Genomic DNA, 17,456 nt, shown 5'->3' with positions numbered 1-17,456 from the left:
CCAGCCGTTGTGGAGAGAGAGCGAGGGACGTTCAAATTTTCGAGTCATGTGATGTGTTTTATTTTTATTTTATTTTCGTATATCATCTCAACATCAAAGCACTAGGATAAATCCCTCTTCTCTCGAAATAGAGGGTGGGTAGGAGACTGAAGAAGTTTGCTGAAAATGGACACAACAACTTTTATTTTACAGCACGTGACATATATATGTAACCCTAACCTGGGAGAAAGCGGCCAAGTCACATGGCATGGTCAGACGGTCACGTTCTTTGATTTCCCTTTAAACCTTTGACCAGAGTCAACGGATAACAAACGCAATATGTTTTTTGTTTCTTTATCATATTTCTCAGGTCCTTGCATGTATCATAATCGATTTATTACATCAATTTCTGAGCTTTTTTTTCCCCCCGCAGTGGTAACAATGTTGGTGAAGTAGTTAATTTTATGTGCTATCAAATATAACCAGTCGTTGATGAGTCGTTGATGAGACATCAGTGACCGTCCTGTCGAAACACAATTTCAGGTGGAGGTGAATTGTTGTATAATAAGTTCATCGCTGTACAAGTTCTGGGTCGTACATTCAAAAAGCAATCTATAAGTTATCATAAACCGCTGCCCGATTTTCTATAGTAAAGACAGCAGTTAAAACAAAACATCACCAGTGAAGCTCTTTCCCCAAGTACATGAAACGTACACATACGATCAAACAAGTACAATAAAATGTCGTCTTCTACACCCATCACAATTTTGCTATCAGTATTTACAGGCCGGCATCCTTTTTGGCAGCAAACACGAGCAGATCACACACGCGCTTGGAGTATCCCCATTCGTTGTCGTACCAGGAGATTAGTTTGACAAAGTTCTTGTTGAGCTGAATTCCAGCAGTGGCATCAAAAATTGAAGATGCACTATGGCCGAGGAAATCGGTGGAGACGACGCTCTCCTCTGTATAGGCCATGATACCTTTCAGAGGGCCTTCTGAGGCCTCCTTAATCGCAGCCTTAATGTCGTCATAGGATGCGGGTTTCTCCAAACGGACAACGAGATCCACGACGGAGACATCAAGAGTAGGTACGCGGAAGGACATTCCTCTATTGTACCATTAGTGAAGTCAGGATATTGCAGTTGAGACATCCACTTACGTGAGTTTGCCGTTCAAGCTAGGGATAACTTTACCAACGGCTTTAGCAGCGCCAGTCGACGAAGGGATGATGTTGTTGTTGACAGCACGGCCTCCGCGCCAGTCCTTGTTTGAAGGACCATCCACCGTCTTCTGCGTTGCTGTGGTCGCGTGTACTGTAGTCATGAGACCCTCGACAATACCAAATTTGTCGTTGATGACTTTGGCAAGAGGAGCAAGGCAATTGGTCGTGCATGATGCGTTTGAAATCTAGGAGGTGATATGAGAGTGAAATAAGGTGAGGGTGAGGAGCTCAAACACATACAACGGTATATTTCGAGTCATAAGCATCGAGATTGACGCCGCAGACGAACATAGGTGCATCCGCGGAAGGAGCAGAGATGATGACCTTCTTGGCACCCCCCTTCAAGTGGGCAGAGGCTCTACAAAAAGGAGTCATCGGCAACAAGCTCTATAGGAGAGCTAGACTGAGCTTACTTGTCAGTGGTAGTGAAGACACCCTAGGTTTGCTCATCAATATACCGGACAACAATCATGTGATTCGAGGAAATAGCGTACAGTAGATTCGACGATGTAGTCGGCGCCAACGGAGCCCCAGGCAATATTGGCGGGATCTCTCTCGCTGAAAACAACGATGGGCTTGTTGTTGATAAAAAGTTTCCCATCCTTGGTGTGGACATCGCCATTGAAACGTCCATGAACAGAATCATACTTGAACATGTAAACCTGGACAAAAATATTTTGAACGATGGCAACCGATAACATATAGTCAAATCACAAACCATATACTCGAGATCAATGAATGGGCTGTATGGCATATGAGTACGAGTTCTGTGGACAGGAGAAGACACTCACTCGTTCACGGCAACAACCTCAATATCCTGGTTTTGAAGGGCATTGCGCATCACGATACGGCCGATACGACCTTGTTAGTTTATTAGGTGTGCGTTAGAAAGTACAATAAAGTGATGATACACACCAAAACTAAAAGAGAAAATATTGATCGGATTAGGGCCATCTTTGCGTTTAGAACAAAACGTACCCGTTGATTCCGACTTTAACCTAGTAAACTAAGCTGAGGAAGCGATAAAGGATACGGAGACGAAATACACACCATGTTTGTTAGTATACTATTGGGATGTGGGATGGGAGAGGATGGTGGAGATTGCGGTAGTAGTTGACTGTTCGATGCGGCTTTATATGAGAGGCGATAGATAATCTTATCGGAGATTCATTTGTCTCATAGGACGTCACATTGCCGACATGACGTCCGAACCAGTCAAAGTCTTTGAGTTGGCTGCGGCCCGGACACAGTCACAGTCTTGGTACACTGTCTACATATTGACAGATTGCACCTGTGCAGCTTTGGACCTCCAGGACAGTATTTCTTAACAAAAGGTCTCTACTATCAATGCGAACGTGCGTGTCAAAATTTCGCATCGATTCGATGTCGTCGGCTTTCGCTCGGCTCAAAGATCACATCGCAATAGTATCGCAATCAGCGAGTGATGCGGTTACTTTCCTGCGCTGATCCCCAAAAGGCATCCTGTCTTTCTTCGTCAGAGCTGCAGACACCAAACGTCTGATCCATCATCGTCGGCATAATATGCTCATCAGCCCGATGCTAGTGTCTGTATTCAGTCACGGGGCTTCGGTCATCTTTATCGGGCTGACTTCATGTCAGTGTGTTTCTCATATTATTTTATCAGTATACAATCTACTGCTAACCCCGAATCAAAACCAATGGCATCATACATATACTTGGTCCAACCAAAAACAAAATTCTTCGCTCATCGATTAAGATACTACCTCTGACTCAGATTCATCTGCGGCCGACGCAATCCGAAGTGTACAACCTAATACTCTTCCACATGCAAGGTTCCTCTTCTAGACGAGCCATACGCACACCGTATATTAAAACCAGTCGAGAGCACGGTAGTGAAAGTATGTAGGCACTGGCGAAGATGCATGCCTCGCGGCCGTAAAGTGGTTCTACTTTTGGGAGACATTTAAAATCAGTTTACAGGGGAATTACTCACACGACTTGCCAAAAGCCACGCTTCGGGAAGACTTAGATGGATGTATGTGATTGCATGCGATATGGTATTTTCGGATGGAATGTGTTCCTCTCCTCAGGCCTCAGAAGAACCAGTAATGGTACGGAGTTGAAATGACTACGTTGCATATAATACTGTATACATACTTTGTATTATCAATGTCGTTGTTCAATTTGCATGTGTTTGCGTGGTTGCAACCCTAACCCTATATTTTCTTGACGTGTCCGCCAAACAGTCCACGTTTGCAGTAAGCTGTTGTGATTCTACACTCATTCAAGTAGATGCTCTTGAGCCTTTTCTCTCTTTGATACCCACCATGCTTTCCTTTGGTTTCCATCGGTTCATATCACTTTGCCTTATTTTCCTTGCCGTTTTTGAGTCGTCGCTCGCATCCGTGCTTGCTATAGACTATGGCTCCGACTGGATCAAGGCTTCATTGATGAAACCGGGTATACCTTTCGATGTCTTGCTCAATAAGGATTCTAAAAGAAAGATACAATCAACCGTTGCGTGGAAGAAAGATGACAGGCTGTTTGGGACAGACGCATCTAACATTGTGAGCTTCTAACAGCCTCGTCTGAGCGTACCTGCTAACGTGGTCTCCAAGGCATCCCGCTTCCCTTCAGATTCATTCTCTTCTCTCAAATATCTGCAGGGTGTTACATATGGGGCAGACTTAATGTCTTACTTTACCTCCATATCCACTGCAGATATATTCAAGACTTCGCGTAGCACCATTGGACTCCGACAGAGCGACGGAACGGAATGGAGTGTTGAAGAACTTATTGCAATGCAGCTAGCATACGTTAAACACTTGGCCGAGACTGTCGCGGAGGAACAGGTTCAGGATGTCATCATCACCGTTCCTTCCTATTATTCTCAATGTGAACGTGACGCTGTTGCCGATGCTGTTGAAATCGCAGGACTCCGTACATTGGCTCTGATAAACGACGGGACAGCTGTAGCTGTCAATTATGCAATGACGCGTACCTTTCCGGCTCCAGAATACCACGTCATATACGACGCTGGCGCATCTTCCATTCGCGCCACAGTGGTATCATTTACCCCAACAGGGGACACGAAGTCCAAGTCCACCGGAACACAGATATCGGCCTTGGGAGTCGGATATGATCGACGCACGGGTGGTACTGAACTGGATCGCAGATTACGCGAAATTCTCATAGATAATTTTGTGAGCAAGCATAAACGAGATATTCGCACCGACAAGAGAGGCATGGTCAAGCTGTGGAAGGAAGCTGGACGGGTCAAGGCAATTTTGAGTGCCAATACTGATGCCACATCGACAGTGAGATATTTCGCACTCAGCTCAATGTGAGTACGATGCTTATTCACAATCGTACTAGGTGGAGAGTTTGGCGTTCGATATCGACTTTAAGGCCAAAATCACGCGAGCTCAGTTTGAGAAAGCATGTTCAGATCTTCAGGGTCGATTTGCTCTTCCCATTCGAGATGCGTTGGCAGATGCAGGGTTAACTCTTGTATGTAGCCCATCTTTTTTTCGAATGGCTGTTTCACTGAAAGGCTTATAGAACAATATCACATCTGTGATTTTAACGGGAGGAAGTTCTCGTACACCTATGATACAAACAGCAGTTAAGGAGGCCGTCGGAGAGTGAGTTTGACATGTCACATATGTAATGTGTGTTCTGATAAGTCACAGGGACAAAATAGCTTTGAACGTAAATGCAGACGAGGCGGTGGTACTGGGTAAGTCAAGAGCATCTGACGTGTGGCAGACCGCTTATCCATACCGTTAGGTGCTGCGTTGCATGGTGCAAGTCTGAGCATGCAATTCAAAACCAAGGATATCAGAGTTTCGGACATTTCAACACACGATGTTCAAGCTTCGTATTTCGCCACTTCTCCATCGTCTTCTGCTCGTCCACGTACTATCAGTACACTTTTATTCCCCTCGGGCTCTAAGTACGGTACCAAAAAGACGTTGACTTTCAAACGTCAGGAGGATTTTTCAATTTGGTTAGATTATAAAAAATCGATTCTACCGTGCGTACCTCCCAAATGGCCTGGAATTATCGGTCTCAATGCTATTCTTTAGCGGACTCCCTAGAGACATCTTAGAGGCTCAAATAAGTGGGGTGAGTGAGGCCATAGCGGATCTCACTGAACGAGGAGCAGCAGACCCTGTCATCAAGGCTGTAATTTCATTATCGGATTCTGGTTTCATTTCGGTCAAGGAGGCATTCGCCTACGGAGAACTCAAGGACGATTCAATTACTGGTATGTATACTAATCATCCATCTTTCTCTGTCATCCAATTCGCACAGGTAAACTGAAAAGCCTTTTTGGTGGAGGGACATCCACGTCTGAGGTGGGCTCTTCTTCAATAATGTCGCCTCCCGCAGAAACGCCTACCCCTGCTTCGACATCGGCGCCTGATTCGAAGAAGGAGAAGCAGCCATCGCTGAAAGATTTAAGCACAATTACTCTGAACGTCACCGTTAACCTGTCATCCATGCCGCCCATGACTGTTCTCGAGAAGAAAGCTGCCCGTGATAGGTACGAAGGGTGGCAGTCAGCAATTATCAGCTCTGACCATATTCTCCTAGATTAAGAAACATGGATTATCAAGAGATGGGCAAATTGCGAAGGGAAGAGGCGAGAAATAGTTTAGAGGGTTATTTATACCGAGTACGGGATCTTCTGGACGACGAGATACCCGATACCCCCTTCAAAAAATGCTCAAAACAATCTGAAAGGAAAGCTATTTCCGAAAAGTTATCAGAAACTATCACGTGGCTACATAGCGAAGGCGATGACGCTGAGACGTCGCAGCTTCGGGAGAAGCACAATGCTCTCGAGTAAGTTTTTTTTCTTGAACCTGAACATTCATTCCCTTCATATCACATCTTGCCATCGAAATAGGACGTTAGAGAAGCCCATTATTCACCGATATCAAGAAATCGAGGCGTTCCCTCGAGCACTAAATAACTCTCAGATGTGGAATTGGAGCACGCGACTGTTCCTAACGGAAGCAAGAGACAACCTTACTGCAGAAGCCAAGGCTGGCATTCAGTCTAAGTGGACGCTAGAGGAACTGGATGCGCTAGAAACAGCATTGAAAGAGCACGAGACATGGCTACACCAGTGGGTGGAAAAGCAAAAGTCGGTGAAGATGTACGATGACCCTGTAATTTCCACATCGGAGATGAAGTCAAGGGCGAGAATACTAGAGCAGCATTTGCAAAGATTGGTGAAGAGAAAACCGGCGAAGGTAAAGAAGACAGCGTCCACGAAAGCGGAAGAGAGTGGAGAGAAGCCTCAGCCAACGCCAGGGCACGACGAGCTATAATACGAGGTTCCTAATATTGCTCTACTAGGGAAGCAACGATGTTAAATGTCTCTGTTTAAATATGTCTGTCGTGTATGAAAGCAATGCTTTAGTGCTGCCCTATCCGCACGTATAACTATACTGTAAGTTGATAGTCGCATAACCCACAGCCGCGTTTCGATAGTTGCCGTATTTGCTGCTGCTTGACAATATACTAAGTATTCGCGCCTCTGACACCTTGGCACAAGCCATAACAGCAATTCGCACATTTTATTTCTTCTGCCCTCTGTCGACTGTTCGTAACACTTGATCTGTAAAGTTCATCCGACGGAGATCCATGTCCACTCTGTCCAGACGAAGCTACGATAGTACTGCCCACGAGAAGCGTCTGTCAAAGTACCGCGTTACAGATGATGAGCTATTCGAGTTCGTATTTGTTCTTTGTCTTCTATCTATTATCACTGACGTCCTCATTTATAGCTATGTGCTACGTGTAGCGTAAGTTTCCACATACGAACACGAGTCTTTATACTCAGTCTTATGCCAATGTCATTCTCAGCATTCTCAATCATCTTACCCAGCCGAAGGTTCAGGATAACCACACTACCCCCTCAGAGTCTAAGGAGAAAGAACACTATCTGAAATTATCTGGTGCAATATCCAGTTCCATCATATCAATCGGCGATATTTTCAAAGATATCAGAGATGGGCCAAAGAGTGTTAAGTTTCCCGAAAAGCTGCTGAAAGTTTTGGAGCAAAAGCTGCAAGATATCGCAATGGGAAAGGAAGCAGCGTACGTGGTTAACGTCTTAGGAATCTTTCTATGACTGAGCATAAGGTAAAGTTATTCAGATCAATTGGTTCGGAGAACGATGGCCGTATTCTATGGCCAGTTCATGAACGAAGCTTTTCGTCGCCAGATGAAGGAAAACAGGAAAATAGAAGAATTGATCTTGATGTTCGCCACACATGCCACCGGTGTACTGAAAAAGGAGCCGACCCTGGCAGGAGACGGATGGAAAGTCGAACTAAATAACCAGATTGCGCAGTTTGTCAAGATGCTTCGCGATTGCTTGAAAGGCGTTAGCCATGTTTCACCTGAACTCAACTCAAGATTGGATATATATCAGGCCAAGTTAGCGCCCCAACAAACCCCCAGCGACTCTGGTTACGATTCTGCTTCTATCTCCCGGGATCGTGATTCTCTCAATGGCCCACCAGGGATCAGCATGAATACTATAGACATGTCTGTCGTTATGGTGGTCGCTCAACTTTTTAAGATTCCAGAGACCGCCATGCAAGGTGAAGTCGATCGGATGAGGAAGTTTTGTACAGAAAAGGTGAGGTACTATTACTGGTTATCACTCGCAACACTAATTTCGTTTGTAAGGCCGCTCTCACAGATCTGAAAGTAAGTAATGCATAGATACTTGATTCAACGATCTGCTTATCTTTTTATGTACCAATAGACGTGCTCGAAAAACATCAACGCCGGTGCACCGTTTCCGGGTCGCAGAGAGGACTTTGATAATGATAGCGCATGGAACCATTGGCGATCTTTAGAGACATCGCACTTGTCCCAACTGATGCTGGAACTAGTGTCCCTCAATCCAGAATTGGCGAAGTCCACCCCGTCTGATGCTTTACCCTCGGTCTCAACGTCTAGCGGTAGACCAGGATCCATCCATTCTCCTCGCATAGAGTCTCCAGGAGCTGCCTCTCGTCATGCATCCATAAGCAGCAGGCGGTCGTTTTTTGGTAGCAGCAGTAACCCCGACGGTGTCCCAGAGACGGTGAATGAAGAATTTGGTGGGGACGACGAGGTCCCGGTGGGACACCATTTCACTTACATTCCCCCGAATCCCAAGAAGTTCTATAAGCGTCTAGTGGAATACTGTCTCATTGCTGATCTGGAGGTAATGACCAGTCCTGAGGTTGATGATGCCGATGAAGTGCCCTTGAGCATTCTTAGTGCCCCACACGTAGAACTCATTAATGAGTGTGCGTTGCGGTGGCGAATAGGCCAGCCATACCGCGCAGCCTGTTTCCTGGATCTCATCAAAGAGTTCTATGAGCGGAGCGAAGTTCCGATGGAGTGTGTGCCTGAAGCCCTGCAGGCTATTTCCAAAGCAGTACAGGACACGGAAATCGAAAAATGGTCCATTCAAGACGTACGTCACTGATCTCCTTGGTGCTGTTCACTATTCACATTGCAATTAGTCCGAATATTTGGCAAGCATTTATGGTACTCTCTACAATATCTTTCTCTCTTCACTGTACCACTCGATGGATGCAGTACCTAATATCAAGCGATCAGAAGTAGACCCGTATTTGTCTACATTGGAACATATACGGGAGAGCGGCTTAATAGAGCGCTTCGACGATGATATCGCTTCTCGCATCGCCGACGTACAAGAACGGATCAAAGTGGTTTCTGCACACTATTACGAGGAGAAGATGCACGAACTGCAGGCAGCACCTGGTGTTAACCGCGCACTGCCCCTTTTGCTGATGACGGACGAGTTGGAGAAGGCGGCAAAGCAACTCGACAAACGCTTCCCAGAGCCTATAATTGGGTATGTGCCGATGCTAGACGTGGATATGCAAGGTTCTCATCGTTCTCACACAGACAAATTGATCTTGTCTCTCTGGTGGTAGATGTGCAGATTCCATTGTTTGTTGCTGACCTTCAGAACTCTTCAAAACGTTTATTCGAATCATCGATGAATGGCCCTACTCCTGATGTCCCCATACAGGATATTTTTACGTTGTACCGCAGATCAAGAACACTCTTGTCGATGTATGAAGCATTTTGCCCCAAGTAAGTTTCCGTGCATATACGAATACTCTTGAGTTCATTACATGTTTCGCAAGAGGACACGTAGATTTTGGACTTGGCGTATTTTTTGAGCCCTATGTTCGCCAATGGCTGCTGGATACCGATAATAAGACTAGTCACTGGGTTCAGGCTGTGAGTTGCAAACACTTACCATCCATCCCTTCAGACAGCTAACGTTGTTATAAATAGGCCATCGCCGCAGATAAGGTACACTTGTTCAATGGTGAACCGAATTGTGGCTTACTTTTGATCCATTCCAAGTTCGAAGCTGAAAATACCGAAGGGCATAGTTCATCCATTGTGGACCTTTTTGATTCTCTCCGCAGCCCCATCAACTTCTTACAAGATTTAGAGTGGAGTGATGACTATCAGGAGGCTAGATTTTTCACAAGTTTGGCAAAGGTGTGGCAAAGCTTACTGACTTGATGAATGCGCTCATGTTTTGATGATATTTCAGACCATCTCCAAAGCAGTGGAACAATACTGTCGAAGCGTGGAGGAACTGTTCATGACGGAAATGTTCCCCCGACCGACGGATTATCTTCAGCCCCAAAAATCTTCAGCCTGGCTTGAAAAAGCCAAGCAGCTAGCAACTCCTGGCGAGAAAAAAGTGGAACCATTCAACTTCCGTCCTGAGTCGTGTGTCAAGCTGAACAATGTTGAAGCCGCTCGCAAATTACTGGATAATATGTATAATCAGATGCAGGCAGACAAGATAACTGAAACGCTTGAGAACCATGGTCCTCCCGTTCCAGATAAGGCGGAGCGGCCGCGCTTCTTATTCGCTGTTAAAATCGTTCTTGCAGAGGGTTTGGTGCCCCTGGACAGCAGCCCATCATCGTTTTTGGATACTTTCATCACACTTAGTGACGAAGCGGGTAATCGCCTAGCCAAAACTCGCACTATATATGAGACATTAAATCCAAGATGTAAGCTCTCGCTTTCATATATAAACTGGTTCTTGAATTATCGGTCTGTCTTTTAGGGGACGAAACGTTTGACATCTCTGTCGAGAAGCCACTCTGGCTCATGGCTAGCGTCCGGGACCGTGCGCTAGTCGGGAAACATGACACAGTAGGCAGAGGCTATATCTGCCTGGATCCCGGGCGTTTTGGAGATTTCTTGACCCACGATCTATGGATAAATCTTGATAGCCAAGGTCGCATATTACTGCGTGTTAGCATGGAAGGAGAGAAAGATGATATCCAATTCTTTTTTGGTCGTGCATTCAGATCTTTGAAAAGAAGCGAGGGTGACATGATTCGCATTTTCATCGACAAGGCAATTTTCATTCTATACTGTCCTCGCTAAAATTTGGACTGACCATTGTTCCCAGATGGCCCCATTCATACGCCAATCTATATCGCGGAATGTGCTGAAGACCCTCATTAAAGCTGGGACTCTTGGGCTTGATTACAACAAGGCGCTGGGCAACGTCACTGCTCTCTATCGCTCTGCGCTCGGATCAAATTCTAATGAGATACAGATACCGTTACCCAGCTCGGAGCAGTCCCGCGTAAGGCCTGAGGCTTTAACGGATGTAGAAATCGAGCGCGCCATCGTGCCTCTATTCGATTATTTTGATGCTAATCTGCAAACGCTAAACACATATCTTAGCGACACCGCAAAGGAGATGGTCATGACACGAGTTTGGAAGGAGATATTGGCAGTGGTTGAAGGCTTGTTGATCCCTCCGTTATCAGACGTTTCCAGCGATATGAAACCTTTGAGTGATAAAGAAGTTGATATCGTGTTTAAGTGGCTGAAGGTACGAATTATACGAATTCTTTCCCATGTGTTGTTCTCCGCATAATATTTCCTCATTTAGTTCTTGCGAGATTACTTCTATGCTGGCGGGGAAGGACCAGTTCCTTTAGAGGCTTTGCAAAATCAGAAATATCGTGACGTGGTCTCGATCCGACTTTACTATGACTGGCATACGTGAGATCCACTCCTTGCCTGTAATTACGAGTGTCTTAAGATTCTTTGTTGTAGGGATGCTCTCATGGAGGAGTGCGTACGTATGATGCAACAGAGTCTACGCGAAACAGTCCCCGTTAAGAAGAGGGTGAAGAGCGTATATAATCAACGCAACCTGGGCACAATCAAGGAACGTAAGAAAGAGAAGAAGCAAGAAAAGGAAGTTTCGAATGGGGAGACTATTATGCGAATTCTTCGTATGAGGTAGTGGCAAAATATTCGAGATTATGATCATTTTGTGCTTACTGCAATTACATAGGGCCAACACCCAGGAATTCATAGCCCAGCAGTTACAGATTATGACCGCCATGCAAGCCGAACAAGAAAGAGCACAGGCTAACCAGCTTCGAAGATCTCAGCGTCCTAGGCAAGCCCAGCAGCCACCCGTCCCGCCTATACCTTCGAAAGCTTGAATATGTTCGCTTGCCACCAATCCTTGTCATTGTATACCTTCAGATCCTTCGGTCTCAATCCTTGCTACCCCACATATTAAATCCGTATGTACGTGTATCTTGGGACATTATATTTATGAGAGGCACTTTGTTATTTTGCCTGAAACCACCTTGATTCTTCAAGATAATATTCAAGATGATATCGATAACTTCTGGGGGGACGTTCGACATCGGGCGTGTGTAGTGTCCGGGTCGTGTACATGTGATCTCGCAGTGAAACACCGGGTCACTAAAGGTATGGAACGATAAGTCATGTGTTCGTCTCCTGTGAGCCTGTAATGCTGTAATATGCCAAGTTTGCATGTTCGTTGTTTGACGTGTGATGCACTTGGGCTCAAGCTTTGCAAGGTTTTCGCTGCTCAGGCATGTCGATGCTCACCTATCGGGCTTATTATTTTAGGATTTGTATGCATGAAAGCTCAAGCCTAATGTCTTGAATTTATTCTTCAACATATCGTATCTGGTGCACATGTCGATGTTACTGCTTGTCATCGCGGTGACTAAGGTCGCAGCAGTTTGAGTGCCACAAGTAGACTGAAAACCCAACGGAGGGGATTGAGTGGGGCCTGTTGTTTGCGATCCTCCCTTCTCTGCTACTTATAGCAGCTGGAATCTAGAACTAGCACACTTCTTTGTCTGGCTGGCTTTTTGGGGTTGCGGATCTACCATATTTATCAGATAAGATGACATTGCCGTGGATATGGGAACGACTATAACGCTCGGTTGTTTTCTTGTCTCCGTTTGAGGTGGCCTCTTCCATAATCTCGCATCTATCTAGATGGGATTCACCAACTCTAGACAAGATCCACATGTCACAGTGACAAGCTCTGTACTAGTAGCTTCTCTAACTTTTCCGACCAGATTCCTTGATAAACAACGTGCCATGTGATGTTACTGGGCCTGTTTTCCAAGCAATCCTGAAACTGACATCTCATAACGTTGTCATATTTTTTATATCAATACTTGCGAATGATGGGCTGATCAGCCTTGGTCATGTTTACCGAATAGGCGGTTGAAGGACCAAGTCTCCCATCTGCTCCTGTCTTAGGTATCGACGTTCCCTTTTTTTTTGTACCACCATATTAATCATATAACTAGACACTATAAGTAGACGAGGGTTGCACAATCTTGCTCTAGCTGCTCTTAGCAGCCCCTTCACATTGTTGTGACTTATCCTCTACATTGTCAAATATCGTACTTACTATTGATGATATGAAGCCAGAACAGAGCGAGAAAAAAAAGTCCCTTGACCTTGAAGACTGCTCTGGCCAATCTTTTTCCCATGCACATCCTCTGGCTGGACCCCCCAGGCCAAATCTTCCTCTCGCCTGGCAGGTTACCATGATTGTGCTCACATGCATGTGTACCTGTGAGTCAATCCTTCCACAAAAGTATTACCTTAGAAGGTACTAAAATTCGCGATTGATTAGTTGGAAACCATTGGTCAAATGTATGTGCTATGCCACCTGTCATTTAAAATACTAGTCTCATATTCTTTTCTGATTACCAGGGTCTAATCGCGTAGGCTATTCCATTTTCAAAACTTCCTTACTAGCTCAGGCGATACCTAGTGCCCTCAAAACGACAATTGAAAAGAATCTAGATATCAATAACTCCAAGTTTGCTGCTTTGGTACGTTCCATTTATTTGTCATACACTAACTAAGAGCTCACAATTATCTGGTGCATTCAGGTATCTGTTACTAATCTTGTGAGGACCTCAGCATCTACTACTTCGAAGTTTATGGTCTTACCCTGATTCCAGATCAATACTTTTCTCTGTATCGGTTTTGGATTTGTCATAGACAGATTTGGCGGTCCGCTGCTGACAGTTATATTGGCATTTTGTCACTTGGCAGGAGCTTTGATAGAGGCAGGCTCAGCAACCAACCATCTGAATAGCTACAATGTTCTGATCGCCGGCAAAGTCATCGCCGCAATTGGCGATGGTTCGCTAGACAACGCCCAACATAGGATTTTTGCAACCTACTTCGCTCCCGGGAAGGGACTTGCATTTTCAATTGGTGAGGAAATAATACACCAATCAAAAATCCAATCTCACTAACCAGATTCTGATCCTCCCATGCATTACATTTATTACCTTCTTCTTCCCCATGAAGGAATGATCTGGTAGGCCCAAATCAACCACCAATACGTTTATTTATGTATTGAAACTTTGCCTCAAGGTCAATGGCAAATTTGGCTCAATTTGTAGGACAAAGCACGGCAAATGTGATTTCAAAAAAACTAGGATCTTTTGCATGGCCACTTTGGATCAGTTCTGCCATTAGCCTCTTCTCCTTTCTATGTGCAATAGCTGTGTTCCTCTTGGATCGATACTTACAGTCGCAGTATAATGTCATAGACCAAACTGCTCGTAACAGAAAGCAGAATACAGACGCTAGGACCGTAAAATCGACGGCCATTAGGATTGCGGCGGTACGACACCTTCCACTTACGTTTTGGATTGTCGTCCTCTTTTCCGTCTTTGAAAACTCGGGCATGCAGTCTTTCTTGTCGATATCTACGTCCGTATTTATTTATTTCGAGAGCCTCGGTTTCACCTCATTTACTGTTGGACTATTCTGATATTCCAGGCAGTTCGCACAACAAAGGCTAAAAAAGGGGGCTGTGGTTGGTGGCTGGGTATCGAGCTTTTACCTTCTCTTGCCGGTGGGCATAACTCCTTTCTTGGGTATCTTTATCGACAGGTTTGGGCACCGAATATCGATCTGTTCGTTTAATTTCCTTATATCTTAACGACTGACACTGAACCACGTAAAAAATCCTCCCATAATAACTCTGTAGTGTTTTTGTCAGGCCTAGCATTTTTGCTGTCGATGCTTCTGCTCAAATTCTCTGTCAGTGTTCCGGCATTTGGTACGTGACTCTTAACATTAGTAATGTCCAATTGAAGCTGAGTATGAAGATGTTCGGTACAGTTTGTGCTTATGTACTCTACGCTATATCTCAGGTACGTAGATAATATGTCGTTTGCTCTTGGACGATATAATCTTCTGGCTGCAGAGTATTACACCGGCACCTCAAGTAGAAATCATTCGCAACATTATTCCAGATCCTCGTTTCTATGCCACAGCGTGAGCATAGTCTATTTCCTTTGGCCTCCATGGCTGATGTTTTACCTCTTTTTTAGATTCGCTATTAAAAGTGAGTCCTCGAACCATTAATTCACTCCACAGCTTATCGCTTGTCGTGTTCCAGAGTCCGTTGTCCAAGCTTCTGTTGTGATCATTGTCACAGCCGCAGGCAAAATTCAGGACCTTTCTCCCACCGCGTCTCTTGCGAGTTCGGTGACTCTATGGCTCGTTTACGCTTTTGTTTCCGTATTGGTATCCGGTGCTCTGCTACTCGCATGTTACACAACTTACGGGAAGCAAATTCTGCCTGCGGCACGGCTGTCACAGATTCGTCCACGAAGATTAGGGTCAGAAATTGAACTTCTGTGGCGTTGTAACCGCAGCACCAGCAGTATTAGTGATACCCTGAAAGAGAACGTCGAGATTGTGGAGACCTCACCGGAGGACAGAATACTTCGGCTGCAGCTTTTGGAGCATAGCCTTAAAAGCCCGATCGATTCGAGCCTATCCTTGTATACGCGCTGGGGCTCTGTGATCGCTAGCTTGGTGGTAATTGTTATAGCGTGGGTTATCTTCGGCCTTGGTATAGAGTGGGGTGTGCACGGTTGTTGCAAGACCAGTAGGCGACTGATGACACAGCTCATATTCGGACGGTGAATTTCTCAATTGCAGTAAAAGTTCAACACTGTGACTTGTATGGGGTGCTAGAATAACTTGGAGGATGATCTGGTTGTTATCTAAATATTGCTCGAAGATATGTAATTGTACTGGCTGTCAAATTGAGAAGTACTATGCTCATACCATACCGTGAACATCTTAAAAATATCTTCATCTCAGGATAAATATGGACGAATTGATGCATGTACATAAGATCATGCATGAATACCACACAAGATAAAGCTGATTTACGCATATTCATTGGACATTCATCAGTGCTTCAAATACAACGGGACTAATACAACTAGATTATGCTTTGCTTGATCATGGTACTGGCTCGATTCAATGCCGAGGGAAGGACTCGACAGGCCTGTTTATTACGAACCCTATATCATAATCTATTAAATATGGGTATAATGAATTCTGCTTGAATACGCACCTTGGCTGGCGGCAGCTTTTCCAGCTATGCTCCCAAATCCGTGTCCCACCTTGGCAGTAAATGAGGGTGGTGAAGTTGGACAACGGTTCGATGATTTTTCTTTGGAATCAAACATGGAAGAAATCGTGGCGATAGGACGACCTAAGGCTCCGATGGGTGACGCAAAGACATTCTTTGATCTCTCACGCCATGATGTGATCGAACGTTTAGCCCTGGATGACTCTCGAAATATGAGACCACCTAGTATGTTGAGGCACCCGATGGAAAACAAGAAAAATGCTGAAACAAGCGCAAATCCATCGATAAAATGAGAAAGGACGGAGGCACCGATTCTGAAGCGAATGGTGAACAAAGCCAGACGCAAAATGACGCAAGGACATTACAAGCATTGAATCACTCCCAAAGCACCGACTCCAAAGTCTCTTCCAAGGACGGGGAAGAACCGTATAAAAAAAGAAGATGGCCACCCTGCCATGAGTGTAAGAGAAGTGAACTGGCGAATTGTTGGAGAGAATCGTACCGAGTTCCGACAAAATCAAAACCACCACTTGGCCAATAATTAGCAATCGATTGAGGACTGCCCAAAAGGCCCCTGCTGGTTGATTTGGAACGGTACTGTTTCTGAAATATTGGAAGAAAGGTATGTGAATAGAATGTTATATACACGAGTTCGTTGGTGCTCACGGAATGTAGTCGTAATCACCATATTCTATAGGTTCGGTACCGTTGCTTGATTCTGCCACGTATCGATTGACCGCTTCAATGTCATGAACCATTACAACAATACTACTGGAGAAAACCAGTAGTAGAGCAATGATGCTGAGGATACGCAGAGCATTGAGACCAATGAAAACATCTGAATGGCCATTACTGGGTCATTGCAAAACTACATTGTAAACGGGGAGCTCACAGGCACGAGGAGGAAGCATTAGATGTAATTTGAGCAGGTCCTCGCAGAGGCTCCAGATAACGAGAAATGATTGAGTAGTGATAGCCTAGAGATGATCGAAGGGTGTACCAGCACCGTGATAGCGTACAAATATCCGGGACAGAGGAAATCAAGTCGAAGTAGATGGGTGAAAGGGAAGGAGCGACAAATGCATATATGAAAAACTGGGAAGATACTAGTAGAGACATGACTGGTGTTTATTGAAACAAGGCCCCATTGTATTTGATTCATGGCGGTTACGAACACCCTGACGTAAGTCTTGTCGAAGAACAATGGCTGCAAGCTTTAGCCCAACAACATGACTTGAACCGTAACAATTACTTGAACTTGGGAGGTAACCAGATTTGATAAACTGTCGCGTGCAATCCGCCAGTGGGTCCAAATTAATTATGACTCGGTAAACTCAAAGAAGTACGTTGCATTGAATTGAAAGAGTACTATCAAATGAAACCGATACTGGAAGTCAAAAAACGGACATCCACACCCTCAAAGTGGAAAAAGATAGCAAAGATTTATGAGAGGTAGACTTGGGATAC

The 17,456-nt window shown here is 45.0% G+C and overlaps 5 protein-coding genes across 5 annotated transcripts; 3 read left to right on the top strand and 2 right to left on the bottom strand.

Moving 5' to 3' along the window:
- Positions 1-421: 421 nt before the first annotated feature.
- Positions 422-2,352, bottom strand: SERLADRAFT_477980 (uncharacterized protein; the record flags this gene model as incomplete). The annotated part of the gene is made up of 9 exons (XM_007323100.1): positions 422-1,090; positions 1,142-1,389; positions 1,445-1,562; positions 1,618-1,640; positions 1,699-1,866; positions 1,923-1,947; positions 1,996-2,066; positions 2,174-2,202; positions 2,255-2,352. 7 exons carry the CDS (start codon positions 2,043-2,045, stop codon positions 760-762), a joined length of 963 nt encoding a protein of 320 aa, XP_007323162.1.
- Positions 2,353-3,491: 1,139 nt separating this feature from the next.
- SERLADRAFT_358241 (uncharacterized protein) lies at positions 3,492-6,755 on the top strand (the record flags this gene model as incomplete). The annotated part of the gene is made up of 10 exons (XM_007323099.1): positions 3,492-3,753; positions 3,805-4,503; positions 4,562-4,696; positions 4,748-4,830; positions 4,879-4,925; positions 4,976-5,222; positions 5,275-5,456; positions 5,504-5,735; positions 5,786-6,037; positions 6,102-6,755. 10 exons carry the CDS (start codon positions 3,514-3,516, stop codon positions 6,526-6,528), a joined length of 2,544 nt encoding a protein of 847 aa, XP_007323161.1.
- An 89-nt stretch (positions 6,756-6,844) lies between these two features.
- SERLADRAFT_453080 (uncharacterized protein) lies at positions 6,845-11,895 on the top strand (the record flags this gene model as incomplete). Its single annotated transcript, XM_007323098.1, has 16 exons — positions 6,845-6,950; positions 7,204-7,300; positions 7,352-7,847; positions 7,898-7,918; positions 7,977-8,678; positions 8,728-9,083; positions 9,137-9,328; positions 9,382-9,478; positions 9,536-9,553; positions 9,608-9,748; positions 9,804-10,275; positions 10,332-10,627; positions 10,683-11,114; positions 11,175-11,287; positions 11,342-11,530; positions 11,586-11,895. 16 exons carry the CDS (start codon positions 6,845-6,847, stop codon positions 11,737-11,739), a joined length of 3,882 nt encoding a protein of 1,293 aa, XP_007323160.1.
- Positions 11,896-12,990: 1,095 nt separating this feature from the next.
- SERLADRAFT_442547 (uncharacterized protein) lies at positions 12,991-15,532 on the top strand (the record flags this gene model as incomplete). Its single annotated transcript, XM_007323097.1, has 14 exons — positions 12,991-13,147; positions 13,209-13,228; positions 13,289-13,299; positions 13,350-13,410; positions 13,471-13,488; positions 13,543-13,801; positions 13,847-13,907; positions 13,964-14,309; positions 14,375-14,511; positions 14,644-14,657; positions 14,720-14,751; positions 14,805-14,875; positions 14,932-14,945; positions 15,000-15,532. The coding sequence occupies 14 exons, from the start codon at positions 12,991-12,993 to the stop codon at positions 15,530-15,532; spliced, it is 1,734 nt and encodes a 577-aa protein (XP_007323159.1).
- A 237-nt stretch (positions 15,533-15,769) lies between these two features.
- On the bottom strand, positions 15,770-17,281 carry SERLADRAFT_477966 (uncharacterized protein; the record flags this gene model as incomplete). Its single annotated transcript, XM_007323096.1, has 6 exons — positions 15,770-15,918; positions 15,972-16,303; positions 16,355-16,439; positions 16,492-16,592; positions 16,656-16,827; positions 16,882-17,281. 6 exons carry the CDS (start codon positions 16,898-16,900, stop codon positions 15,875-15,877), a joined length of 753 nt encoding a protein of 250 aa, XP_007323158.1.
- Between the last annotated feature and the right edge of the window lie 175 nt (positions 17,282-17,456).

Source organism: Serpula lacrymans (genome assembly GCF_000218685.1).
Source record: "Serpula lacrymans var. lacrymans S7.9 unplaced genomic scaffold SERLAscaffold_14, whole genome shotgun sequence".
NCBI classification, from domain to species: Eukaryota; Fungi; Basidiomycota; class Agaricomycetes; order Boletales; family Serpulaceae; genus Serpula; species Serpula lacrymans.
This window is presented reverse-complemented; position numbering and strand designations above follow the sequence as displayed.